At 39.9% G+C, this 27,596-nt stretch overlaps 2 protein-coding genes across 2 annotated transcripts; both read right to left on the bottom strand.

The window, feature by feature from the left end:
• Positions 1-3,031: 3,031 nt before the first annotated feature.
• wdr73 (WD repeat domain 73) lies at positions 3,032-10,655 on the bottom strand. The gene is made up of 8 exons (XM_083989336.1): positions 10,567-10,655; positions 9,293-9,360; positions 9,028-9,113; positions 8,848-8,936; positions 8,160-8,227; positions 7,067-7,249; positions 4,134-4,547; positions 3,032-3,302 (listed from the first exon to the last, which is right to left on the bottom strand). The coding sequence occupies exons 1-8, from the start codon at positions 10,626-10,628 to the stop codon at positions 3,043-3,045; spliced, it is 1,230 nt and encodes a 409-aa protein (XP_083845462.1). The 5' UTR covers positions 10,629-10,655; the 3' UTR covers positions 3,032-3,042.
• Positions 10,656-14,866: 4,211 nt separating this feature from the next.
• On the bottom strand, positions 14,867-26,310 carry cfap418 (cilia and flagella associated protein 418). Its single transcript, XM_083989370.1, has 6 exons — positions 26,160-26,310; positions 25,160-25,265; positions 24,155-24,228; positions 22,952-23,017; positions 22,715-22,810; positions 14,867-15,066 (listed from the first exon to the last, which is right to left on the bottom strand). Exons 1-6 carry the CDS (start codon positions 26,303-26,305, stop codon positions 14,895-14,897), a joined length of 660 nt encoding a protein of 219 aa, XP_083845496.1. The 5' UTR covers positions 26,306-26,310; the 3' UTR covers positions 14,867-14,894.
• Positions 26,311-27,596: the final 1,286 nt, after the last annotated feature.

The raw sequence follows: 27,596 nt of genomic DNA, 5'->3' as shown, positions 1-27,596 counted from the left end.
CTCTGTGAAGTAAAAAAAAAAAAAACTTGAACAAACAACAGCTGTTTACAAATATTACAGCCGATAGGGGTTCGGCCTTGTGCATGTGTCCCTTCTCCCCCACAGCTCCCAACTTGACTTTTGTTTGTAGTTTATGTCTTATTTTGTTGGTGTCACCCTTATGTTTTATATTAAATCTTCTTTTAGTTAATTTAGTGTCTATGTGTTTGTGTTTGAGGTCATTGGTGGGTCCATTGTTATGGCCCTCCAGGCCAACAAAGTTCTGGGGCGTAACAACAAACAAACAACAGCAACTGAACAGCTCGTTGCTGGACGGCCGCCATCTTGGCAGTGTCTGACTCCGCCCACTAACTCTCAGTTGCTCCAAATATGGTCAAAGGGGAGGAGCCTGTGGAGCTGCGTTTAGGGAACGTCTATGACTTGTGGTATCTACCTGTAATTCCCCAGCTTGGGATCAATAAAGTATATACAGTATATCTATCTATCTAGCATGTGAGTGTGAGGCGTTCAAGGAACAGGAATTGTAGTGTTTATTGATGGACTGTATGTGAGGCGTTCAGGAGACATCTGCAAAGTGTAGCGTCTACTGACAGCCTGCATTATAGGTGTTCAAAGGTCATTTCCAGGCTGTAGAGATCTAAAGTTGTTCCTTGAATGCCTCACATGCAGTCAATTGTTTTGTAATGTATAATCATTTAGATGACATCACTCTGAGTTGTGTTTGTATGTTATATCTATCTATCTATCTATCTATCTATCTATCTATCTATCTATCTATCTATCTATCTATCTATCTATCTATCTATCTATCTATCTATCTATCTATCTATCATCACGGTATAGTTTTATTTCATATCATGAGTGTGTGTAGAGTTACTGCCTTTGTGCTGCTTTAGATTCTTAGAGACAGAGCTGCAAAGTGTGTATTTTAACACTAGTGTGTGTGTGTGTGTGTGTGTGTGTGTAGCCGAGCTGCCGTTTGTCTTTGTTTGCTGACGTCGGTGTTTGTGTCTGGTGACGAGTGGAAGCAGCAAAGTGTGAAATGAAGTTTTGTTTTCACTGATCAGACTCTGTTCACCACTTTGACTTCTGTTGCTCATTTACTTTTATTTGTTTTGTTTCATCTCAGAGCACCGGAGGAGGAAGATCTGCTTCTTTTAGCTACAAATATAAACTAATGAATCAACACTTCAGGTAAAACACACAAGATCTAAAGGGTTTTATTCCTTATGTGGAGAAACACTGAGTCTGAACTGTGTGTGTGATGGTTTTTATTATTGTAAATGTGTGAAGACGGTTGAAATTCTCTGTGAAGGTCACTTCATATTAATCATTTAGTGGCTCATTATCTCACATTAAGTCTGTAGGTCGTTGTTTAAAGTGAAGGTGAAGAAAAGTTTCTTAGGAGCTGGTTCTTCAGCCTCATTCAGACAGAAATAAGAAATTATTTATATTATTACGTTTTTATTTATGGAGGATTTGATTTTTAAAATGTGAAACTGGACAAACTCAGACAGAAGCAGGAGTAGCGGAGTTTACGTGTGTCAGTGAACGCTGCATCACTGACACCAGACCAGACTGATGTCGTTATTGTTGTCATCATGATGTCACACTGTAATTATTATTATTACATGTATCATTTTTAATCAGAGAATCCAGGTTTGTTTGTTTTTTGTTTATTCCTTTGGAAGCCCTCAGCTGCCAAACATTAAAGGGATAGTTCAACATTTTGGCAACTTTAATTGTCAGTGCAAGCTATTTTTAGAATGGCGGAGCAGAGGCTCATGGGATTTCTTGGTTTCCCTCATCAAACTCATCAAATACACAATCCAACAACTCCACAACGCTCTGGTGGACAAGTTGTGACCTGCACATTCACCACGCTATGAGATAATAACACAACGTTACCAGACAGAGTTGTTTTAGAGGGAAATTCATGCAAAACCACTGATGCGCGTTGCCTTCAGGGACAGTTTTTCATCAAGCAGTCTCTGTATTTACCTCGAAATCCCATGAGCCTCCGTAGCGTAGCTCTGAGCAGCTCACGGCTCTGCTCCACCGTTCTAAAAACAGCTTGCACCGACAATTAAAGGTAACGAACCTACTGCTATGACTATAGGGATTATGGTGATGGGCCAGTTTGCCGAAATGTTGAACTATCCCTTTAAGTACATTTTTAATTTCCTCTGTTTTCCTGAGATAACAAGTGAACCTTCTCAGTAAATGGTTTTAATGACATAAATAATTGGAGATAAACAAACCAAAGGTCTATATATGGGCTAGTGTTCACTGAAGGAAACATATTGAGTATAGATACTGATCAGAGCATCATCAATCAAGGCCAGAAATCTATAATTAATTACGTCGTTATCTCAGGGGAAAAAAAGATTAACTTTCAAGATCTGCAGAGATGTATTCCCTTCTCTCAAGAAAATGGTGGGAAAAACAAACCATATGAATGTTTGGCTGCTCAGGGCTTCCATACTTGTGTCAATGCACATATTAAAGGGATAGTTCACCCAAAATTGAAATTTCACTCATTATCTCCTCCCCCTCATGTGGACTAAGGGCTGGGAGAAGTTTCAGAGTCCTCCGTGGCTTCTCTGAGTTACAGGGGGTCTCGGCGTAGCAGTGCATGTCCATATAACGGTTGCAAATGGATACCAACTGTCTTCGTAACAAAAAGACACACCAAAAAACATCCAAATACCTCCATGCTGCTCGTATGTAATGTCCGTCTTGTATTGAAGCCCCAAAATGCCCCGAAATTGTCACCAGAGAAGCCACGGAGGACTCTGAAACTTCTCCCAGCCCTTAGTCGACATGAGGGTGAGTAGATAATGAGTGAAATTTCAATTTTGGTTGAACTATCCCTTTAATATCTCAACAATGAGTCAACGACAGGTTTTTAATTAAAAAATTGTTTAATGAAGATTTTTTAAAAAGCAGATTTTCCTCATAATGTCTCAACTACACTGAATCAGTTCCAACGTTTTCTCTTGATGCGAGTGAGTCGTCTTTTTGCCCCGATGACCCTGAACGTCACTTCCTCTCCGTTCCTGCAGCTGATTGGTCGACCCAGTCCCACAGGTGAACCGAGCCGTCCGTCGCCGCCGACAGCAGCGTCCTCGGCCGCTCCGGGTGCCACAGGTGAGAGGTGACGAGGAGACGGTGGCGGTCGTCGTGGTCTCCGGACGGTCGGGATGAGACGGCGTGACCTCGGTGCTCGAACAGCGGCCGAACCTCCTGAAGCTCCGCCCCCCAGGACGAGACGCTGTAGATCTGGACCGCTGCACCGAAACCTGTCAGAGGTCAGAGGTCAGAGGTCATATCAGTGAAGGTTTTTATTCTTTCATCAAATTTGGAACCACCTGTAAACCACTTTAAACTACCTGTAGACCTCTTGAAAACTACCTATAGACCACTTGTAAATTACCTGTAGACATTTGTAAACTACCTGAAGACTTGCAGACCACTTGTAAACTACCTGTAGACTTGTAAACCACTTGTAGACCACTTGTAAACTACCTGTAGACCACCTGAAGACTTACAGACCACTTGTAAACTACCTGTAGACTTGTAAACTACCTGTAGACCACCTGAAGACTTGCAGACCACTTGTAAACTACCTGTAGACCTGTAGACCACCTGTAAACTACCTGTAGACTTGTAAACTACCTGTAGACCACCTGAAGACTTGCAGACCACTTGTAAACTACCTGTAGACCACTTGTAAACTACCTGTAGACTTGTAAACTACCTGTAGACCACTTGTAAACTACCTGTAGACCTGTAGACCACCTGTAAACTACCTGTAGACTTGTTGGCCACTTGTAAACCACTTGTAGACCACCTGAAGACTTACAGACCACTTGTAAACTACCTGTAGACTTGTAGACCACCTGTAGACTACTTGTAAACTACTTGTAAACTACATGTAGACCACCTGAAGACTTGCAGACCACTTGTAAACTACCTGTAGACCACCCGAAGACTTGTAGACCACTTGTAAACTACCTGTAGACCTGTAGACCACATATAGACCACATGTAGACCACTTGTAGACCACTTGTAGACCACCTCTCCACCTGTATAGTTGTTTTAATTGTTGAAGTATTGATTGTTCTTCTCACCTGACACGGCGACACACTGGTCCAGCGCCGGAGCCCACGACACTTTGACCCGGTCCAGGTCCAGGTCCAGGTCTTGGCGGTCTCGGGTCTGCAGGTCCAGCTGAGCCCGACTCACGGCGCCTCCTCCCGGGCTCCTCAGGTCTGAGACCAGCGCCTGTCCAGAGGAGGACAGTCTGAAGACCCTGCAGCTGGACACCTCTGGACCTGAGGAGGCGTCGGCCCACCAGAGGACGGACTCTCCTAGACCTGGACCTGGACCTGGACCTGGACCTGGAGGCGGAGCCAAGAGCTGAGGAGGAGACGACGGCGTCCGAGTGTCTGCGAGGAGGACGTTCCCGTTGGAGCAGCCGGCAAGGAAAACGCTGTCACTGATGAACTGTAGTGAGGTCAGAGCGTCAGAGGAGGAGGCGGAGTCTGTGGAGAGAAAGGGGCGGAGTCAGAGAGAGAGAGCGAGAAAGGGGGGGCGGAGTCAGAGAGACGAAGGGGGCGGAGTCAGAGGTTGTGTCCGAAATCCCTCCCTCATTCCCTACTCATATAGTGAATTCAATATAGTGACTATATAGTGGACTCACTGGTCAAATAAAAAAAAACTTTCGGACACAACTCCGCCGCACAGTTAATGACGTATTACAACTAGTGTCACAACTAAGCATAAAGTCTGCTAGCTTAATGCTAACGTATAATGTAAAACACCATAGATGGGCTAAGAGTCTGTGGTCAGTTTATAACAGTTGTTAGAAAATTTGCTCTGACGTTTGTTTTGGGAGTCTGTGGAAGCTGCGACCGGACAACTCTGGCAGCCTGGACACATTTATTGAGGCTGCTGCACTACTTCATTTATTTGGTAGCTACACCGGTCACTACTTGCATTTATTTGGTAGCTACACCGGTCACTACTTGCATTTATTTGGTAGCTACACCGGTCACTACTTGCATTTATTTGGTAGCTACACCGGTCATTACTTGCATTTATTTGGTAGCTACACCGGTCACTACTTGCATTTATTTGGTAGCTACACCGGTCACTACTTGCATTTATTTGGTAGCTACACCGGTCACTACTTGCATTTATTTGGTAGCTACACCGGTCACTACTGCATTTATTTGGTAGCTACACCGGTCACTACTTGCATTTATTTGGTAGCTACACCGGTCATTACTTGCATTTATTTGGTAGCTACACCGGTCACTACTTGCATTTATTTGGTAGCTACACCGGTCACTACAGCATTTATTTGGTAGCTACACCGGTCACTACTTAATTTATTTGGTAGCTACACCGGTCACTACTGCATTTATTTGGAAGCTACACCGGTCACTACTTGCATTTATTTGGTAGCTACGCCGGTCACTACTTGCATTTATTTGGCAGCTACACCGGTCACTACAGCATTTATTTGGTAGCTACACCGGTCACTACTTCATTTATTTGGTAGCTACACCGGTCACTACTTGCATTTATTTGGTAGCTACACCGGTCACTACTGCATTTATTTGGTAGCTACACCGGTCACTACTTCATTTATTTGGTAGCTACACCGGTCGCTCTGGGCTGGTGTGGTAACGGCGATCCGTTACCGCAATGCATGATGGGATATCTTGCTCCGGTTGGTGACCATCGGATGTTCACTACATTTCGCGGTGAATTGTGGGATAGATTCAGTCACTATATACTGAACATTAGGGGTGTAACGGTATATGTATTCGTCCCGTGCCGTCACGGTACGGGGGTCACGGTTCGGTGCACACAGTCACACGACGAATACGTCTGAATGAATATTTAAAAAAAAAAAAAAAGTTGAGTCCTCACTCGAATTCAGGTGGCGGTAATGCGCCTCGAAGCTGCCTGCAGCCGTCATAGCAGACGAAGAAGAGAAGTGATGAGTGAAGTTAGAGGAGGAGAGCTGTCTGCTTCATTCATGTCACTGTGGCTTCTCAATGAAACAAACGGCGGCGGCGGCGGCGGCTCGCGACCATAATACATCCATGCTCGCGACTGGTCCACCGGACAAAGTCCGTCGGCGATGTTTCACGGATGCGCGGTGCGTCGCTAGAAACGCATCAAACACGTAGCGCATGTTCAACCCGATATGTCAATCACTGGTGCAAGTCAAAAGACTAGTTGTGTGCAACAACTTATCCCGCTGCTTTTAAGCCTCTTGACATGAACACAGACAGGTGAGGAGAAAAGGAGACCGAACACTATACATAATCAGACACATTTTGTCTGATGAAGGGCTGACGCCCGAAACGTGTGTGACATTAAACTGTCACGGGAGCTTTAGTGTGCGGTCTCCTTTTTTCCTTACCTGTGTCTTTCTTGGTGGTCCAGCACCTAGTCTTCAGTTTTTTGGGGGATGTGCGTGTAGCTGCCTAATGTTTTATGAACACAGGCAGGACCAGAAACATCACCAAAGTAACTGCTAGTCTAATTTAACTGTGTAAACCAACATTGATGTCAGTTTATTGTTTTGTTTTTTTAATAATATTTTTTTAATAATAATAATTTAATAATTCGAATAATAGTTGCCAGTTGTCAAGTGCACGTTTTTTTTCCTATAGAATTAATGAATGGCATGATAACACTCCTAATGCACTTGTTTTATTTTGTATTCTTTTTTCTTTTAACTTTTATAACACAAGACAGATTTTAGTTTTACATTCAATTAGTGTCTGTTGTACCGAAACCGTACCGAACCGTGACCCCTGAACCGAGGTACGTACCGAACCGTGACTTTTGTGTACCGTTACACCCCTACTGAACATTAATAATCACTAAACATTCAGACACCACTACAGAATAGCCTGGTCACTATATAGTGAGTAGGGGGGGATTTAGGACACAGCCAGAGAGAGAAAGGGGGCGGAGTCAGAGAGAGACCGGTAAAAAGAACAGGATTGGAGCTGTGAAGTGAAGTTGTGAGTGTTGTTACCCAGGGTGAACAGCGTCTGTCCTGAGGTCAGCTCCGTCAGCTCGATGTCGTCGCTCTGAGCTCCGTGAAGAATCTGAGGCTGCGACGAGAGACGAGCTGCGAGACGACAACGACGACTTCGACTTCCTCCTCCTGACAAGCCCCGCCCCCTGACCGCCACACTTCCTGTTCTCTTGATCACATCTGACGGCAAAACGACACACACACACTTCAGAATAAAACACTCAGAGAAACTAAATCCTACAAAGTTGTTGTTGGATGGTGGTGAGTCCAGGTGGTGAGGGGGCGGGGCTTAGTTGTGACATCACAAAGTGACAGGAAGTCCTGACGGCTGGTTTTAAGGCTCAGTTTCTGAATACAGGCTGTGTGCTTTTTTTCTGTGGACTGAGGCTTTGATACTTTCACAGTATTAATATAGAACCTAGAGCTGCTTTATAATCACACTACACATGGACATCTACCTTTATACTGTATGGAGCTTTAATACAAACATCTACCTTTATACTGTATGGAGCTTTAACACAAACATCTACCTTTATACTGTATGGAGCTTTAACACAAACATCTACCTTTATTTTGAAGGAGCTTTAATACAAACATCTACCTTTATACTGTATGGAGCTTTAATATAAACATCTACCTTTATTTTGAAGGAGCTTTAACACAAACATCTACCTTTATTTTGAAGGAGCTTTAACACAAACATCTACCTTTATACTGTATGGAGCTTTAATATAAACATCTACCTTTATTTTGAAGGAGCTTTAATACAAACATCTACCTTTATTTTGAAGGAGCTTTAATACAAACATCTACCTTTATACTGAAGGAGCTTTAACACAAACATCTACCTTTATTTTGAAGGAGCTTTAACACAAACGTCTACCTTTATTTTGAAGGAGCTTTAATACAAACATCTACCTTTATTTTGAAGGAGCTTTAATACAAACATCTACCTTTATACTGAAGGAGCTTTAATACAAACATCTACCTTTATACTGTATGGAGCTTTAATACAAATATCTACCTTTATTTTGAAGGAGCTTTACTAATATCAAACCTCCTTTATCTCTTTCTCTCTGTATAAACTCACCACTGTCGTCTCCTCCCAGGTTCCAAACCTGCAGGTCGGCGCTCCGTCCTTCACTGGTCACAACAAACCTCCAGAAACAAAGATATTAAAATACGATTATTGACGTCAACCACAAAAATATTCAGGTTTTAACGATGTAAAACTGAAAAAAAAACTGAAATCAATGTTGGAACCAGAGATCAGTCGGTGTTTGAGCTTGAAAGTGAAATTGATCGTCCTGTTCATCTTTTCTTTTCACTGTCACTGTCTTTTTCAAAATTAAGAGATCGATCTAAGTATTGATCTCCTCTGGTCTAAGATGCATGAACCAGAGTCAGAGCAGAAACAGCAGCAGAACAATGACAGTGAAAAAAAAGCAACAACACAGAAATAATAATAACAGGAAAAAATTAATTTAATCTGATTTGTTGTGCACAAAACAAATCAAATCAACTGATGATGAAAATAAAAGTTTATTTGAATGAAAATAATATGAAAATGTTCTGATTGAAAACTGTTTCAATGTTGCTTTGATGAGAACAAACTGAACTTTGTAAAATTATGATTTGTCACATTTTTAAAACAAAAACAAAAAAAAGTTTAATTATCTGAGAGTTTTGATGCAAAAATAATTAATCGTTGTGACTTTTTCATCTGTTTAAATATTCACTGAAAACTGAACCACAGTTTTTCTCCATCGTCAGCTCACCTGCTTCCTGGGACGTGTGCGAGGCTGCGGACCGGAGTGACAGTGAACCCACCGTGGACAACTTTAAAGTCCCGCTCTGCACAGAGACCCTGAACACATCACAGTGACACTTTTATTATTATTATAAACAGAAACAACAAACTTCAGATATACTGTATTTGGTTTGTTTTGGTTTGTCACCTTATTTTCATCGGCGAAGAGTTTCGGAGGAAGACGAAGCTCCAGGATTTCATTCCTAGACGAAGTGTTTCCTGCAACACAGACGGCTGCAAAACACAGAGGGAAAAAAAGATTGATTATTGACTTCAATTCAATAAAAACAGATGAAATAAAGTCAACTGTCAACATTTTAAAGCAAAAGCAAAACATAAAACTGAAACTACATTTTATCTAGAATAATACAGTATCACTCATTTATTTCTAATAAAAACATGAATGGACTCACTCTTCCCTGACGTCCACTCGATGACCTGAGTGGGATGTTCCAGCTGATACAGGTGAAGATCTGTGTACCTGAGGAACAGACGACCAGGTGTTAATGTATGACCTCATTATCATCATCATCATCATCATTTCATTTTTAGTCCAGGCAATTTAGCTCATTTTGGACCCAAAAATAGATGCTCATTTGCATATTCAAATTCACTTTTCAAGAAACTTGTAATACAAAAATTTTTACTTTTAATGTCTGCTTTCATTGTGTAAAGTTTCATTGTGATAGGAGTAAAGGGAACAAATAGCCCCATTGGGGTGTATTGTTGTCGGCACCATAGACTTTATACAGTAAATAATGATGCAGATTAAACATATTTCTCCAACTAGAATTTCTTAGGATTTTTAGTATGTTGTTCTGGACACCTCATAGAAATGATGTATGGTGAAAAACCTTCTGTGACAATTAGTCTGTCGTAAAACGCTATTTTGCCTGGACTATTTATAAACAGGTGAGTCTCTTTACACAAACCTTCAGACTTTCAGCCACATGGGCTAAAATGAATTTATCTCCTTTACTTTTCCACAAATAATCTAAAATCCCAATGAGGTGTTCAAGTTTGCATTATGTGTAGGATTTTCTAGCTTCTTTCTGTATTTTAGACTGAAACCAGCCTCTGTAAATATAATTATGATGATGAGCTTTATGTCATTCAGACACAATTAGGTCCATATAAAACAATAAAACAAAAAAAAACAAGCACAAACAACAACACAGCCTAAAAAACAAACTGGATCGCTCACACCAGAGATTAAAAAACATATAAACTTTGGCTCTAATAAACCTTATATTTAATATAAATATGATATGATTCATTCTTTTTATCAGGACAAATCCCTCTTCCTTTCGGCATTAACATAATAAATGGAGAATAAGTTTGAACTCTGTTTCATTAATAGGCTAGTTCAGTTTGTGGCGTTCAATGTTTTTCAGTGAGTTCTCGCGTCTAAAGCTTATTTTAGCGGTTGTTTGGTGTCACAAGAGAGAAGCCGAATTAAAAACCGGTTTAATCTGTTACAGAAAATGATTTATAATATTAGATTTAACACATATAACCCTGTGTGTGAGTAAGAGAAGATAAAACTGCAGGTTTTTAAGCTGATCTCTTCTCCTCACAGTGTTTAAACCGCCTCCGTCTCTGAATAAATGAATGAAACTTGTGATAAAATAAAATAAAATAAACTTTTAAACTGTTACAACAAAAAGTAGATATAAAGTTTCCTCACGCTGTCAGAGACTCGATGAACCAGTCGTCTAAAACATCCTCCAACTCTTCGTGCTCCATCATCTCTCCACCACCTGGCTCCGCTCTGTTGTTGATGTTTCACTTCCGCATCGTCTCACTCGCGCGCCTCTCTCTGGTTGGTTCAATGGGCGGTGACGTCACAGCGCCCCCTTCAGGACACCACAGGAACAGGCGGTGGGAAAGTTTACTTTTTATTTATTTATTTACCAAAAACTTTAAATTGTATCGTTTTTTTTTTTTTAATATATATATATTTCTTTATAAAGGGAACTGTACTTTCCAAATAACAATATTTTAACTGACAGACATTTGTGTATAGTAGAAAATAATAGTCTACACATAAACAGGTAGAATTTGCATTCAATTAATTAATTAATCATTCCTATAATTTAAATACAAAATAAATATATTCATAGAGTTAGGACATTTAGAAAACTTTGCTTCATAGATTTTATTTTCTGACTATTATTTTGAAAGTGCTCATAGCATGTGTGCATATTGATTAGACTAAGAAAGAAAGAAAGACAAAAAAAAGGCACATTGTGTTTTCCTCAAGTTGATTTATAGATTTATTTTTTATTTAAAATGTCTCTAAACAGTGTTCTCTGTGTGTTTCAGGCGAAAAAAGATTTAATGTGACAAAAAAACTGTTGATTTCTATTTTTATCTGCCATTATGTAAAATAGTAACCGATCCGACTTATTTTCCATATAAATTAATCACAAAATCACTAATACAAATTTAACTTAAACAGTACAAAAGTTAATACCCGAGAAAAAACATAATTTCAGATTTTTTTAAATTTAAACATTAATGCAGCATGAAAATGTATCAAAGAAACAAGCGTTAGAGGCCGTGTGTTGCCTTCACTGTCTAAATATTGTTGCACATACAGTTAAAATGAGCAGTTAATGAAATGAACAGATGAACGTGTTGCTTCAGTTTAACGTGTGTGTGTGTGTGTGTCACAGGTCAAACGTTCACAGGTGTGTTCCTGTCTCTTCCTGTGTTTTTTAAACAGCAGGTGACAACAGCCCACACACACACACACACACACACACACACTTCATCCTCTCCGTCTGTTGTTCTCTTCCTCCTCCTCCTCTGTCGTTCTGCTCTGACAGCAGAGACTCTGACTCACTCGTCTGTCGTCTTCCCTCCGTCCGTCACTCGTCTCTTCTCAGAGTCCCAGCTGAGTCAGTTCCGAGTCGCACAACAAAACACACACAAGTGCTGACTACTGTCCATTCAATCAACACACAACACACACAGCAACAGGACACATGTAGACTATATATAAAAGACTTTTTGCATCCATTGGGAGCAGATTTTAGTTTAGACAGAGACAGAATCTGCAGATAATACAAGAAAAAACACTGATTTTAACACGAGGTCAGTGAACACAACATGAGTGTGTAGTTCATGGTCATTAAACTGGTAAATCAACAAAACACAAGCAGCTTTTGACCAGTTAAACCATCTCTCTCCAGTTAAAAACCCTCAGATTTAGGAAAGTACGGTGGCCCTGAAGGCTCAACTCACAACACAACAGAATTAGGGATTGTCACGATTATACAGTAGATTTTATTGGTACGATTATTGCCAGAGATCACGGTATTACGATTATTATGCAACAATGAATTTCACAACACTATGAATGTTTAAATTCAAATATAGTCAAAATATAATTACATTAAGTAATCTCTTAATATAGGACCAGTTATTAATCCCCCGAGGGAGGTGTTTGAAATATTTAAGTCATTAATTGTCATTTATACCAAATGTTTAAGTTTATTTTAGCCATTTTTTAAAATTACAAATGACATGCTAACATTTAAACTCCTACCAATTCAGTGTTTCGTTAGATATCTTCCTTTACTCTGGCGCAACATCTGCAGATACGGTTCTGACATAATCTTTTTTTGGAAAGTGACGGTATTTAGGAAACTTTATGATCAATTAATTGTGGCGTTTAATACCGCAATTAATAGTGAAACCAAGTAATCGTGACATCCCTAACAAACATATATATATGAGTAAAAACACAGGAGTAAAAATGAAACATTGCAGCTGTTAGAAACTGGAACAATTCCATGTATTGACACATAAATATGTCTCATCCATACACATATATTATCACATGTTACATAATATATATATCTATCAATAGAATTTAGTTTTTATATGTTTTCTGTTTTAAAAAACTTGCAAACATGAATTAAATATATTCAATATGGTCACCAAAATTTGATAACATATTAAAAAATCATAATATATATATTTTTTGTTCAATAAATGTACATAGACACTCTACTTCTGTTTCTTTTGTTTCTGTTATTAACTTAAATCTTCATATATGCAGAGGTTTTTATTCTATATTTTCATTTCTGCAACAAAAATAAAAAATTCAGTTTGTTCTCATGTTACATTTGTGTGTGTGTGGGCGTCATAGTGAAACAACCAAAACAATCAGTGAGGATAAATGAATCTTGTTGCCGTGGTTTCTTGGAGTCAGTCAGAGCTTTAGAAAGGAGCAGCAGGATGAAAATGAGCAGCGATGTGTGATGATGTGTGAGGGGGTTTTCAGTCGACTGCAGCTCGTTGACCCTCAGAGTCAGAAAGCTCGTCTCTCTCCGTCTCTCTCCTCACTTAGTGAATAATCACACAGCTGCTGCTTCTTTCTCTCTCTCTGTCTGTCTGTGTGTTTGTTTGTGTGTGAACAGCAGGTTTTTAATCTCACTCCACTTCTCACAGCTCAGACAGATTAACATCAACCACACAACATCACAAACAACGCAGTGACGACGAGCCTGTTCAACAGAAACTCTCTCTGCTGCAGCGACAACATGAACCAGAGTTTAGACAGGACAAACCTACACGTTTATGTTCATTTAAAGGGACATTGTGTAAGTTCTCCTGTTATCTATTCATGAAAATCGATGATTTGGTTCAAAAGTCTGTTTTTCATTCATCAATAATCCCCCCCATCAGCTCTGAATGAGCCGTTCATATCATTCATATCTCCATGGAGCGGGTAAGCTCGGTGCTGGCTGCCATGTGGTGTCGCCATGTTTTTACGTTCAGTGGCAGCGTGACGGTAGGAAACCATGGAAACTCAGCGGAGACACGATATATTTATCAAAAATGGACCCATTAACAAGTGTGTAACGTAGATTCATCCACATTAATATGAGACTCTTTTAGAACCAGAAGCAAACTCATCGGGGAATCTTTAACATATAGTTCCCAGGTTCTTAAAGAAACGTCTGTGACCTGCTTCGGTCAAAACCCCCCAAGGATCAAACATCACAGCACTTTCTGTTCAGAACGACTGGTTTGTGTGTCTGTCCCTTTAAATGTAAATGAGCCACTGCTCACCAGGCCCCGCCCACTTCTACAGGTACCTGTACTCAAGGGGGTAGATCGGACTACACGCAGGCGTAGCTCACAGTCGGCCATATTTGAACGGGCAACTTGCTCTGACTCTGGCTGCAGTTACAGTGCAGTAGATAGGTGATCCAGTCATCTGCACTAAAAAAAACTATTCATAACTCTGTGAAAAATAAATCAGTATGTAGCTATTACTTTAACTATTTGCATAATGTCACTATAATGTTACTTTTACAAAAAACAGTACATGATTAAAATTATCCGTGATTCTAAATATGCTGCATCATAACTGCATAAACGTTCATCAAACCGTTTGGAAATCGAACAAAAACTGAGCAAGTTATGGTCATTATAGCAGAACATGCACCATAGGCTTAATGCTCTGAGGGAGAGAGTTGCCCGTCCCACGATGGCCGCCGTACTGGCTACGCCGTGTCATTGGGCAGCAGCAGTGGGTGAGTCATCTAGTCTTCTTATATATATCTATGCCTGTACTCACAGGTAGGGGTTGGGATTATGCAAATTTTAAAACTAACGACATCATTGTCAGACAACTGAGGGAACAGCCGGTAAAACCACATGGATTTTAACCTCAGGAGCCTGAAAAATACTGATTTATTGGTCAATTCTCACATTTTGGGGGCCGGAAAGCAAGAAAAAACACCCAGATAAATGTTAAAGAGCCTTCAAGATATTATAATAATACGTCCCCTTTAAGAGTTTGTGAGTGAGCATCGTGTGATTGGTATGTTCTATACAAACTCCATCCTGCGTCTTAGATCCACTAGACGAGCTGACGGGCAGCGATCATGATGAGCTGCAGAGAGTCACACTTTGCAGCAGTCGTGTTTTGGCAGCAGCAGCAGCAGCAGCAGTGAGGATGAGGATGAGGATGAGGATGAGGATGAAGAGTCCCCGTCAGTCCTGGTGTTTCCCACAGACCCAGTGGAGCTGCGTCCGGTCCCTGAGGTCCACGGGCTCCGAGGAGGACGAGGAGGAGGAGAACCAGCTGCACTGGCAGCCGTAGGCCCTGAAGCCGCGCCTCCTCTTCAGCCGGGCTCGCAGCTTCTGACGGTCCGGCATGTTGTTCCTGCACAGAGAGACACCAAAACATGACCTCATCGTTTGTCTCTTCAAGGGATAGTTCAACATTTTGGCAAATTGGTCCATTACCATAATCCCTATAGTCATAGCAGTAGGTTCGTTACCTTTAATTGTCGGTGCAAGCTGTTTTTAGAATGGCGGAGCAGAGCCGTGAGCTGCTCAGAGCTACACTACGGAGGCTCATTATGGGATTTCTTGGTTTCCCTCATCAAACTCATCAAATACACAATCCAACAACTCCACAACGCTCTGGTGGACAAGTTGTGACCTGCACATTCACCACGCTATGAGATAATAACACAACGTTACCACACAGAGTTGTTTTAGAGGGAAATTCATGCAAAACCGCTGATGCGCGTTGCCTTCAGGGACAGTTTTTCATCAGGTAGTGTCCGTATTTACCTCTAAAAGGCAAGGCAAGGCAAGGCAATTTTATTTGTATAGCCCGTTTTTACCACCAGTTTGTCTCAAAGGGCTTTACATGGCATCATAACAACATCCTCTGTCCTTAGACCCTCACATCGACTGAGGAAAAACTCCATGGAAACCCTTTTAACAGGGAAAAATTGGAGAAACCTCAGGGTGAGCAACAGAGGAGGGATCCCTCACCAAGGACGGGTGGGAGGGAGTTTTTCCTCAGTGGATGTGAGGGTCTAAGGTCAGAGGATGTTGTTGTGATGCCATGTAAAGCCCTTTGAGACAAACTGTTTGTAAAAACGGGCTATACAAATAAAATTGCCTTGCCTTTTAGAGGTAAATACAGAGACTGCTTGATGAAAAACTGTCCCTGAAGGCAACGTGCATCAGCGGTTTTGCATGAATTTCCCTCTACAACAACTCTGTCTGGTAACGTTGTGTTATTATCTCATAGCGTGGTGAATGTGCAGGTCACAACTTGTCCACCAGAGCGTTGTGGAGTTGTTGGATTGTGTATTTGATGAGAAACCAAGAAATCCCATAATGAGCCTCCGTAGCGTAGCTCTGAGCAGCTCACGGCTCTGCTACGCCGTTCTAAAAATAGCTTGCACCGACAATTAAAGGTAACGAACCTACTGCTATGACTACAGCGATTATAGCAATGGGCCAATTTGCAGAAAATGTTGAACTATCCCTTTAACAACTCGTTCGACTCAATTTGATTAAAATCCAGAGTTTAATGAGGCTGATGTGAACTGAGCAGCAGCAGCAGCAGCGTCTGGTCTCTCTGAGCTTCACCTCCTGCAGCAGAAACTCTCCGGACGTGAAGTCGATGACTCTGATGTGAGACTTTTAAAGGCCAAACTCATCAAACTGAGAGTTCCTGAGTGGTTTTTTTTAGGAAAAGTGCTCGGAAAAAAACCTTGACTGGACTGAAACACCGACTGCTGTGTTAGTGCTGTCAGAACAAACTTCACTATTTGAACAGAATTCAAATTATTTTAAGGAGGAACCATGTAAGTCCAGTCTTTTCTTTGTAGTTGAGGAGGAATAATGTAAATATCAATCATTAGTTATTGTGAATTAAAAGATTTGATTCATTAAAATCATTTTTCATAGAGATGGTTTTGTTTCTCTGTACCAGTGATTAGTCAACACACCGTTCTGCTCTTCATCTGTCGTCTGACACTGACACTGACACGTCGTCTGTGCTGCAGCTCAACACTTTTATACTATCATCATTATTATCATTATTATTATTATAATAATATTTCCACAGACTCGCTCCCGTCTGTCAGATCTGATCTGTTACATCAACACCCAGAGATTATGTTCCTGGGAACTTGTCAGAAATGTAACAGGACATTCGCAGAGCTGAAGACTTTAAATATCATTAAATAACGACGGAGCTGCAGTTTAATGTGTCACAGACGACACGGCCTGAAAACTCTGACTGAAGTCAACACACAAAGACTTTAATGAAATCTGTAAAGGAAGATGGAAGCTGGAATATTTTATAAAAACGCTTGATATTAAAAGCATCTTTCTTCTATCTTCCGTCTTTTCTTTCTGTAAATGTTTAATTTTCCTGTTTGTGTGTTTACATCATGTGCACGGACTCAGATGATAAACTTTAAACTGCTGCTGTTTCTGACTCATTATTTATTGTTTAAAGGGATACGCCAACATTTTTTTTTCATGTCTTGCCTCACTCCCGAGTCCATGACCAGCAGATAGACTTTCGACTGTGCGTGCAGTAACAAGGGAGATAGAGACGTATCACCCGTAGCTAATTAGCTTAGCTCAAACACTGGAAGTGTATGGGTAGTGTTAGCCTGCCTCCTACCTGAGCCGAAATCAGCAGTCAGAAGCTGGTTTCATTTTAGCTCTAAACTCTGTAAATATATCACTTTATCCACATTTCAAACATGTTTAGGTGAGAAAGTAGCCGTTTAGATCAGCAGTGTGTCGTTAATTTGTCTAAATACCAGCTGTTTACAATTTTGTTTGGACGAATTCGGCGCTACTCAAGCTAGCCGTTGTGACCAACGCACTTCCGGTTACTTTCACAAAATAAAACACCCGTTGCCCTTTACATACAGAAAACCATGACGATGGAATTTGTGCTTTTACTTTGAAATAGGAAGCTAACCTACCCTCGATGTAGCTAGCTTGAACCAAAATAAAGCGTATTTGCTTGAACCCTCCGTTTTGACCGATCTCGTCCCGTTAGCGGCATTTGACCGCTCAAGATGCTATCTGCTGGTCATGGACTCGAGAGTGAGACAAGACACGTAAAAAAAAAAAAATGTTGGCATATCCCTTTAACATTGAAATATTAAACCTCCAGTATTTGACAGATCATGTTGATGGGTTTGTCTTTTGGTACGTTGACCTTCAGTGTCCTGAAAGACGCCTATTAATAAAATATATTATTAATATTGTTGTTATTGGGGAGTCAAAGACAATTTTCCACCTCGATGGACAATAAAGATTTATTCTATTCTCCTCTAAAAGAAATCTAAAATAAGTTTTGGTTCAGTCTGATCTCGGGGTCGGGGACCAGTTTGGTGGTTTTTCTTGCGTGATCCTGCTAATTAATAAACAAACAGAAACAGAAACAGTCCGAGTCATTAACTGCAGCTGTGCAAACGCCACTGGTCCCGCCCCCACTCTGTTTGATTGACAGGTGACTGATGCGCGACGACTGCTGCTGAGCAACAAAGGACGGAGGAGCACGCGTCCACATCTGTCACATCTGTATGTCCACGGTGAAGGACAGATGTGAGTCAGACTGAAGCTCCAGATGTTGATGAAACAAGGTCAAACGTTGGAGAGAGAAATTACAAATTAAAACACCTGAAGAATGAGACTGTGAATATGTTTCTACAGGTCTGTGTTTCTGTTCTGAGGAACTTTATTCATTTATTTATTTATTTAAGGCGTTTCATGCACTGATCAATTTTGAGATTTGGGGCTATTTTTCTTCCTGAACATGTCTTCTTTCAGAAAAGTCGAAAGAAATGGTAGAAAATCCACATTAAGGTTTTTATTTTACTTCATTTTGTCTCTTTTGTCTGTAGATTTCTCCTAAATTTAATAAAAGTTATAGCAGCTATTGTGGCTCTCTCTCTCCCGAACAATGATGTAGGCTACAAAAAATGTTGTTTCCTCTGTATCTGCAACCAATCGTAAAAGTACGATTTATACAATAACAATCTATGTAATTATTTTACAGTCCAAGTCTTTAAAGGTCGTTTTCTCAGAAAGAGTTTTTCAGACTCAGACTCTGAGCTAGAAATCTCCACTTCAGCAGCACTTACAGACACCAAACCTTCCACTTTGATCCCTTTCTATATCCTGAAGGTTTTTACAGAGGGGTTTGTTGATATATCATTCACAGCCTCATTTATACAACATTTTATTACTAAAAACATGGAGAAATTAGATTTTTTTTTTAGGGCTGGTGTCAGTATTTTCTCATTTACAAAGTGATAAAAAGAGATATCAAAAACCCTCCACTGTAAAAACTTCTGACTCTAACACGTCAACAAAATAAAAACTAAAAGAATTTTGAAAGTAGCTTTATCCATTGTTCAGATTTCGGTTTTGGAAATGTATGCAAATTAGCGCATATTTCATTAGATATTGCCTCATTTACATATTTAAACATAAAATTTTACAAAACTTGTAATACAAAAAATATTTGTCTTAATGTAAGTGATAAACTTGGGAAGTTTCATGGTGATGTCTGTTAGTTTTTTTTCTTTCCCTATTCACCTGTAGTGCCTCCCCTTCACAGCTTTAATCTCAGCAGGTTTTATCTTAATGGTTCATAAACATCTGGACAGAAACATCTCCTGCTGGTTGCAGCTTCTCAGACTCAGGAGGAGTTTTCTGTTCACATGAGGAGTGAAGACGTGACCATGTGAGCAGAGCAGATAATAACAGAGATGGGGGGGGGGGGGGGGGGACAGAAAATAAATCAAAAACCAATCACAGAGAGGTCAGAGGTCGCTGGTGTGTCAAAATCAACAGATGGGAAGTTTCTGGAAAAGCACGTGTTGACGGGAAACGAGCAGAGACGAAGGGAGGATCGGAAAAAAACCCATGTACTGTACTGTATGATTTCAAATGAATGGTACTTCCTGGTGTTTTCTAGAGAAGACGACTTCAGAGGGTTCACAACCCGGTGAGAAGAGAAGAAAAAAAAAAACCCCGTTGGTAAACCTCAACAACAGGAAGAGCTGGTTTCTGTTCACATCAACAGATTAAACAGATATGGAGAAGATCTGGCCTCACGAACCAAGAACCAAAGGGGAACTCCTCATCTTGAAGATCGTGGAGCGTCTTAGAGCGCCATTTTAGTCTCAAGTTCTGAGAATTTGGGGAATTTTTAGTAGTCCTACTCTCAAATTTAAGAATAAAAGCTATTCAAGCAGCGTGAGGCTTACCATATATAATCGTGTTCACATTGCCTCAATTTACCTTTAGATAATACATTGATGTTACCAGAACGTTGCTGAATAAATGTTACCAAGAGAAAAGAGGGCTGAGAAGATGTGCAAGAGTCACAACTGAAGTGCAAAAGTTTAAAAAAATCACTGTTCACATAATTCACTTCAGCTCTTTGGCTTTTGAGAGTTTGCAGATAAAAAATCCCAATAAATCTCAAATGTGTTCATATCTGTGACAAACTACCACAATAACAGCTAGAAAGAAACAGCCGAGTAAAGAAACAAGTGTACAGATTAGTAGATTGAGGAAAGAAGGATACAGTGAAAGAGAAAGCCTAATGGTGAAGTTCACTACACCCTGAGAAGAAACTGGAAGTTATGATGATAGAAAAAGGTCAGAAAGGGAGGAGGGAGGTGTACTTTGAAAGATGCTTGAGCTTGTGTGGGATGGGATGGATTGGACTGATCAGTCAAAAAGTGCATCCCTCAAATCAGCTTGTTTCAAAAAACTTGTGCAACAGATGCCTCGTACTGTTTATGCCATGCTGCTGTTAAAGCCAGAGGAGGTTACGTTGAAGAAAGAAAAGTCTTTAAGCAAGTACAACTGATAATACTGTGTGTGTCCTGAGAAGCTGCAACCAATGAAACTAGCATCTTTTTTGTACAAATCTGATCTTACTTCCAAACATTCGGCCTGTAGTTTATATAGAAACATGATGATTTTAACTTGGTGTGTCACTTGTATCCTGGACGAGGGTCTCAGTGTGAGATCTCCACACCTCCACACTGCCACCTGCTGGCCACACTGAGAACAGCACAACGTCCACAACTAAAACATTCATATAGACCCTTTCAGAGAGTATAAACAAATACAGGTGTTACCAAGGATACTAATTAAGGCTCCATTCCATTTAGTGTACCAGAGCGTTTTCTAATGAGCCACACCTGTCTTTGTTTATACTCTCTGAAAGGGTCTATAGTATTTCTGTTTGTTCATTTGTGTGTTCTGCTTTCTTTTTTGTACGACATTATATTTCATTGTCAACTATAGGTGGAGGCGTCTAAGAAGCTCTTTGAGTTTTGGCCTCTTCCAGCTCTGTAAATTATCCAATTATTCCCTTTACTTGTGTATTTTTAACTGTGCAAATCAGTCTAAATCTAGATCTAGATCTAAGGTGCTGGAAGGAGCCTCAGGTTCAGTCAGCGCTGAATCTGTGGAAACTCAGTGATGGAAACTGTTGCATGCAAAATGACACAACCCTTTTGCTTTATTGTTTTACTTCTGTTTGTTCTGTCTGTTTATGTTTGTTTTTTCTGTTTGCAATAATGAAAATATGATTTAAAAAAACTTTAAATTAAAAAAAGAAAGAAACGGAAAGGAGCTTCTGTGAATGAAGAGACAGAGACTGATAGACAAAATGGAAAATATAAGACTGAAACTTCATGTAAAGACTGATTTCTGCTCCTGTAATTACTTATTATAAATTAATACTGTGATACACAACTACACTAAGTGATGCTACAATGACGTAAGAAATTGTATAAAGGAAAATGCTTCACATAGCTGAGTCTGATCTGACGACATTAGTTCCTGTTGGAGAAACTTCACAACTTCCTGCTGTGAAATCTGGATCACATTTATCATAACAAAACTTAAACAACAAAGTTAAGTAGTTTGTTGTTGTGAAACTCTCTTATTTATAAATCTGTGCAGAGGAATTTCCTGAGTCATATTTCTGTGGTGAGTGTTTGTTATTTTAAGGATCAGTGACACAGAGAACAAGCTTTCTAAATATTGACCGACTCTTTTAAATCCTCTCATTTACATCTTTGGTTGTGTTGTTTACAAAAGAAACAGGAAACACAGAAGGAATCCAACATGTCTGACGTCAGGTTGGCAACAACAAGTTAATCTATTAATCCTGACCTTTTGTTCTCACACACAGACACACACACAGGCAGAGGGGAAAGTTAACAGAAATAGTAACAGATAAACACTAACAGTATGTTAACATACGTACATGAACATCACATGACTTGGTCACATGTCACCGAGTGTTGAGTCGTCAGTCTGAACAATGTGGAGGCTGTGGTCGGAAAAATTTTTTTGGACCATCGCTATTGTTTAAGGACTTTAATGTAACTTATTTTGTTAATTTGATGATATTTTCATTATTTTGGAGGTTTTATTAATAATATTGAACTAAGTTTTGTCATTGTTTTTGACTGACAAAAAGACACACCAAAAAAACATCCAAATACCTCCATGCTGCTCGTATGTAATGTCCGTCTTGTATTGAAGCCCCGAAATGCGAAATTGTCCTGAAAAAAAGTTAAATAAGTCTATATTTCAAGCTTGTTTTGTAGCAGAAGCTTCTCGAAGCTCCTCTTCCCAGTTCGTCCAAATTTGACGAAGAGGAGCTTCGAGAAGCTTCTGCTACAAAACAAGCTTGAAATATAGACTTATTTAACTTTTTTTCAGGACAATTTCGCATTTTGGGGCTTCAATACAAGACGGACATTACATACGAGCAGCATGGAGGTATTTGGATGTTTTTTGGTGTGTCTTTTTGTCACGAAGACAGTTGGTATCCATTTGCAACCGTTATATGGACATGCACTGCTACGCCGAGACCCCCTGTAACTCAGAGAAGCCACGGAGGACTCTGAAACTTCTCCCAGCCCGTAGTCCACATGAGGAGGAGGAGAAAATGAAATAGAAATTTCAATTTTGAGTGAACTATCCCTTTAAGCACTCACCTGAGGAACAGGTAATCACAGGAAGCGTCCCACTCACAGTCGTCGAACATCAGCACCCTGAAGTCACAGGACACACACCTGAGCTGGTCGCAGCACCTGTTGAGTCGATACAGCGTCAGTGTTACTGAGAGATAATCTACACCGGTTTCCTGTCTCATCACAGACAGACAGGACACGACAGACCATCACAGCAGGGAGGACTTTCATTTTTTATTTATTTTTTTCATTTTTTCACACCTCTTGGATGTGGCTGTTCCAACGCCATTTGCGACGGAGCTGCCGCCAACGAACACGGGACAGCACCTGGAGGAAGAACACGTCCAGACAGACACACACATGGAAACACAGGACAGATTCAGAGCAGTCAGATGGAGAAACTGTAATAAAAACATTTTCTTTTCATCGCAGAACTTAAAGGGATAGTTCAACATTTTGGCAAACTGGCCCATTGCCATAATCCCTATAGTCATAGCAGTAGGTTCGTTACCTTTAATTGTCGGTGCAAGCTATTTTTAGAACGGCAGAGCAGAGCCGTGAGCTGCTCAGAGCTACGCTACGGAGGCTCATTATGGGATTTCTTGGTTTCCCTCATCAAACTCATCAAATACACAATCCAACAACTCCACAACGCTCTGGTGGACAAGTTGTGAGCTGCACATTCACCACGCTATGAGATAATAACACAACGTTACCAGACAGAGTTGTTTTAGAGGGAAATGCAGAGACTGATGATGAAGAACTGTCCCTGAAGGCAACGCACATCAGTGGTTTTGCATGAATTTCCCTCTAAAACAACTCTGTCTGGTAACGTTGTGTTATTATCTCATAGTGTGGTGAATGTGCAGCTCACAACTTGTCCACCAGAGCGTTGTGGAGTTGTTGGATTGTGTATTTGATGAGTTTGATGAGGGAAACCAAGAAATCCCATGAGCCTCCGTAGCGTAGCTCTGAGCAGCTCACGGCTCTGCTCCGCTGCTCTAAAAATAGCTTGCACCGACAATTAAAGGTAACGAACCTACTGCTATGACTATAGGGATTATGGCAATGGGCCAACTTGCCAAAATGTTGAACTATCCCTTTAAGAAAAATGATTACAAACTGAACAAACCCAGCTCTTATTATCACACGTACACACCGAGGACACAAGCGCCTCTTTTATTTGCTGCTCTAGATTCAACAATGATATCGTGGACTTTATTTTTTTTCCCCTGAACACAAAAATCCACCAAAATAAAAGTGAATATTTAGGTCAGTAATGAATCAACCTGTAGATGCTGATTGAGGTAAAATGTGTCTGGACGTCACACTGGGTTCATTTAGAAACAAAACTTCTTCACCAAACTGTAAGAAAAGCTTTGTAAAAAAGGACTGAAGCTCCTGTATCCTGTAATTATGAATCACAGCTGCACGTTTAATTCAGGTGTAAACTACTTGACCTACTTCCTGCCTCCAGGCTGAGACGACGCCGGCTTCCTCTCCACTTGTTGTTGCTGTTCTTTAGAGAACGGCTGAGTCTGAAGTGAAAAGAAATGACAAGAAAAAAGGTAAAGAGAGCAGATTGACAGACAGGCTGTTCAGGCACTTTAACAAACCCAGGTGTCGGCGACGGCTCTCATTATTCATCCTTTTTAATGACACAGCAGGCGCCGACGAGGAGATGAGGCAGCTGCGTGATTATAGTGTTTGGCAGAAGTAGAAGAAGTAGAAGAAAAAGAGGTGAGAAGTAAATCGGTTCAAGTACAACTCTGAAAAGCTTGTACTTTACAGAAGGAGAGTAGGAGGAATTTACAGATCCACCAAGTGATAATAATCGCAATGCCATACTTCACATACTGCACTTGTAGCTGCAACATTTCATCGATTCTTCACTGTTTTAATGTAAATAAACTTTAGAAAGGGGGCGACTGTCAGGTGCAGTTCGGGAAAACCACATTTGCACAGAAAGTTTTATCGATTTATGTTTGAACTAGCGCTGGTCATAAGAGAAAGCACAACATATGTTGCATTTAGGGAACAGCTAAAAACACAGTCACTCCATGCACTATAGGAACACCACGTTATGACGGATGCTGCCTGACAACACACTTTAGAGAATCTCTAATAGCACTTTATGACATTTACTGTCTGATACATGCACTTTAATTCTTCACCAGTTTGTGTTTCCTTCTACTGATGCAACCACTGTGTGATGTAATCTATTTGTATTGCACTTGATACTTGTTTTACTGTTATTATATTTGTGGACCATGTCACTACAGATGGAAATTAGCTCCAGAGCTAAATCTGGCACATTTACAACAAGGTTTTTTTTTTGTATGTTCATGAATATGCAGAGTCCCATTACAAATAAACGAATAAATGGAAATAGAAATGGATGTTTTTAGTTCAGTACTTTTCCCTGCACTCGTGCACGTATCTCACATGATGTCTCAGGTCCATGTTTACCTTTGGTTGAGGGAAATCTAGGTGGTCTTCCTCCAGCAGTTCCTCCAGAAGGTCATCGATATCCTTTGAGATGCTGCTTATTATGGGCTCCTCAGGTTTTATGGCCCTAAATAAATCAAGGTGTAACAAAAACACAATTAACGGCTTTACAATGTGACAAATATCATTAAAAATATCAATACATTTTGGAAGACGGTTGCCTTTAACCTCTCTAAAAGTTGTTTAAAATCAAGTTGCCCTACTCGCCTGCCACACTCATTTATTTTGGATGATTTATCGGACCTGGATCTGGGTGAGTTATATTTGGGATGCTTTGCTTTGATTTTATTATATCTTATCTTACGGTATCTATTTATTTATTTAATTGTTTATTATTTTAGTTTCGTTTTTTATATGTGTGTGAATATTCAGATGTAGGCCTCGATGTGTGTATGTGAAATATATCTTGTGCTCTATTTGTGTAATATGTGCATATAGCCTACCTGCTTTTTTCTTCTCCTTCTTCTCTTTTTTTTATGTTTTTTATATTCTTTTCTTAAAATATTTCATCACCCACAAAAAAGAAGATCAATGTATACTTCTGGCAGTGTGTTTACGAGGCATCCTCTGCCTTGTTCATTCATAAGCTGAATTCTCACACAAGACAAGGATCATTATAAACACAAGGCTTTGACACTTTCATTTAGAATATGTATGAATGATAAATGAAATATACAAAGTCAAAATAATAAGAAAACACACAAACATCTTAAATAACCAGCAGTCCTCTGCTATAACTCCTGCTACAAGCCCCAATATTGTGCATTAATAAACAAACTACAGCTTTCTACATGTCTAAATGCAGAAATATATAGAAATATAATCAAGATATATTGTAATATGACTCTGACAGATTATACTAAACCAGCTGTTGAACCATTTAAGGTTTTAAACACGTTATAAACACAGACAGCAGCTTGGAGTTATTAGCCAGTTAGCCACATTAGCTCCGTTTGTTTACCTGTGTTTTCCCGCTACGTCGCTCTCTTTTCCGTGTTTTCCGGCCTCGCGCGAGTCTCCACGAGCTGAGCACGCGACAGAAACGTTGCGACAAAACTTTTTCTCCACTTCGTCCAACAGTTCGTCCAGGTCGTCGTCTTCTTCCATCGTGTTTTCTGGTCTGACCCCCGTTAGCTTAGCTCCGTTAGCTTAGCTCAGCACCGCTCATCAGTCAGAGCGTTCGGCGTTGCCTGGTAACAAGAGCGGAAGTGTAAGCTGCTGCCTTCAAAATAAACGTCGTTAGTGATGATAATTTATCGCCCCCCTCTGGGAGAATGTGTTAAGAGCACACATTTTATGTGAAATGTCTTTTTATGGCTTGAAGACGTGATTTAATTTGTGTAAAATAACAGTTTAGATTCTGTATCCATGCTGTTTGTAGTTGTTGCTTATTAAATAAAAATAGTAAATTTGGTTAGGTACTCCCCGATACCCCCAGCGATACAGGGATAGATCATAGACTGTAAAAGGGATAGATAGAGTAGTTAAGGTCATTATGTTATGGAAAAGATTAGCTTTTCTCTCTGGTTGAAGAAATGTTATGTGTGTACTGTTATGTTAAGTATAACTTTTTTTTAAGATCACTGACAGTCCACATCTTTATTTTTATTTTTATTTTGAAAATGGGTAGTTATATGATTATTTTTTTTATTTTTAATGCATTTACATATGAAATGGAGCACTACAAAGAGTCTCGCAGCAGGGGATTAATAAAGAATCTGATTCTGATACCAGTTTATAGCATAGACTGTAAAAAAGGTTTATAGCCTGTTGCCAGAGATAGTTGGGTTTTATTTTGAAAAATAGGACAGGAAGTAGGTCACCCGCTGGTGTTTGGTCTTACGATAGCGCGAGGTAACGAGTAAACTGCAAAGCTAAACATGTCAAAAAAAAGGAACATGCAAGCTTCAGGATTCAGTGGAGGTAAAACTAAACTTTTAATTTAGTTTCAAGAAAAGCGAAAACGAATCGTTGTCGGCAGGATTCGAACCTGCGCGGGGAGACCCCAATGGATTTCTAGTCCATCGCCTTAACCACTCGGCCACGACAACCAGATGGTACTGTAGGGATGTATCGTCCCAATTTAAGTAAAATAAATATGAATATGACTTGTTATTACGTTGTAGTTACATGTATAAAGTGAAAAAGCCACATCTATTACATAAGTGTAAATAAAAAGTGTACTTAATATATAACAGTACAGTGTATTATTTTTGACAATGCACCACTGCCTTTGTTTTTTTTTCACACCTGCTGCAGTTATGTATATGAAGTGAAACTACTAATCTACATATTTTAATCACAAAACCGAGTCCTCCTACATGTGTGTGCTTTGACACATGAAGCTTGACTTCACAGGTTTTGTTAATTTTCATGGTTTCATTACTAAGAAAACTGA

This window comes from Trachurus trachurus (assembly GCF_905171665.1).
Source record: "Trachurus trachurus genome assembly, chromosome: 16".
NCBI classification, from domain to species: Eukaryota; Metazoa; Chordata; class Actinopteri; order Carangiformes; family Carangidae; genus Trachurus; species Trachurus trachurus.
Note: the sequence above shows the minus strand (reverse complement) of the source record. Positions and strands in the feature narration are given on the sequence as shown.

Coding starts and splice junctions, on each gene's coding strand:
- wdr73 (XM_083989336.1), bottom strand. CDS start 10,628: ATGATGGAGCACGAAGAGTTGGAGGATGTTTTAGACGACTGGTTCATC. Junction 8,937..9,027: donor TCTTCGCCGATGAAAATAAG/GTGACAAACCAA, acceptor TGATGTGTTCAG/GGTCTCTGTGCAGAGCGGGA. Junction 7,250..8,159: donor CCTGGGAGGAGACGACAGTG/GTGAGTTTATAC, acceptor TTTTGCCGTCAG/ATGTGATCAAGAGAACAGGA.
- cfap418 (XM_083989370.1), bottom strand. CDS start 26,305: ATGGAAGAAGACGACGACCTGGACGAACTGTTGGACGAAGTGGAGAAA. Junction 25,266..26,159: donor GACGTAGCGGGAAAACACAG/GTAAACAAACGG, acceptor TGATTTATTTAG/GGCCATAAAACCTGAGGAGC. Junction 23,018..24,154: donor TCTCAGCCTGGAGGCAGGAA/GTAGGTCAAGTA, acceptor TTCTTCCTCCAG/GTGCTGTCCCGTGTTCGTTG.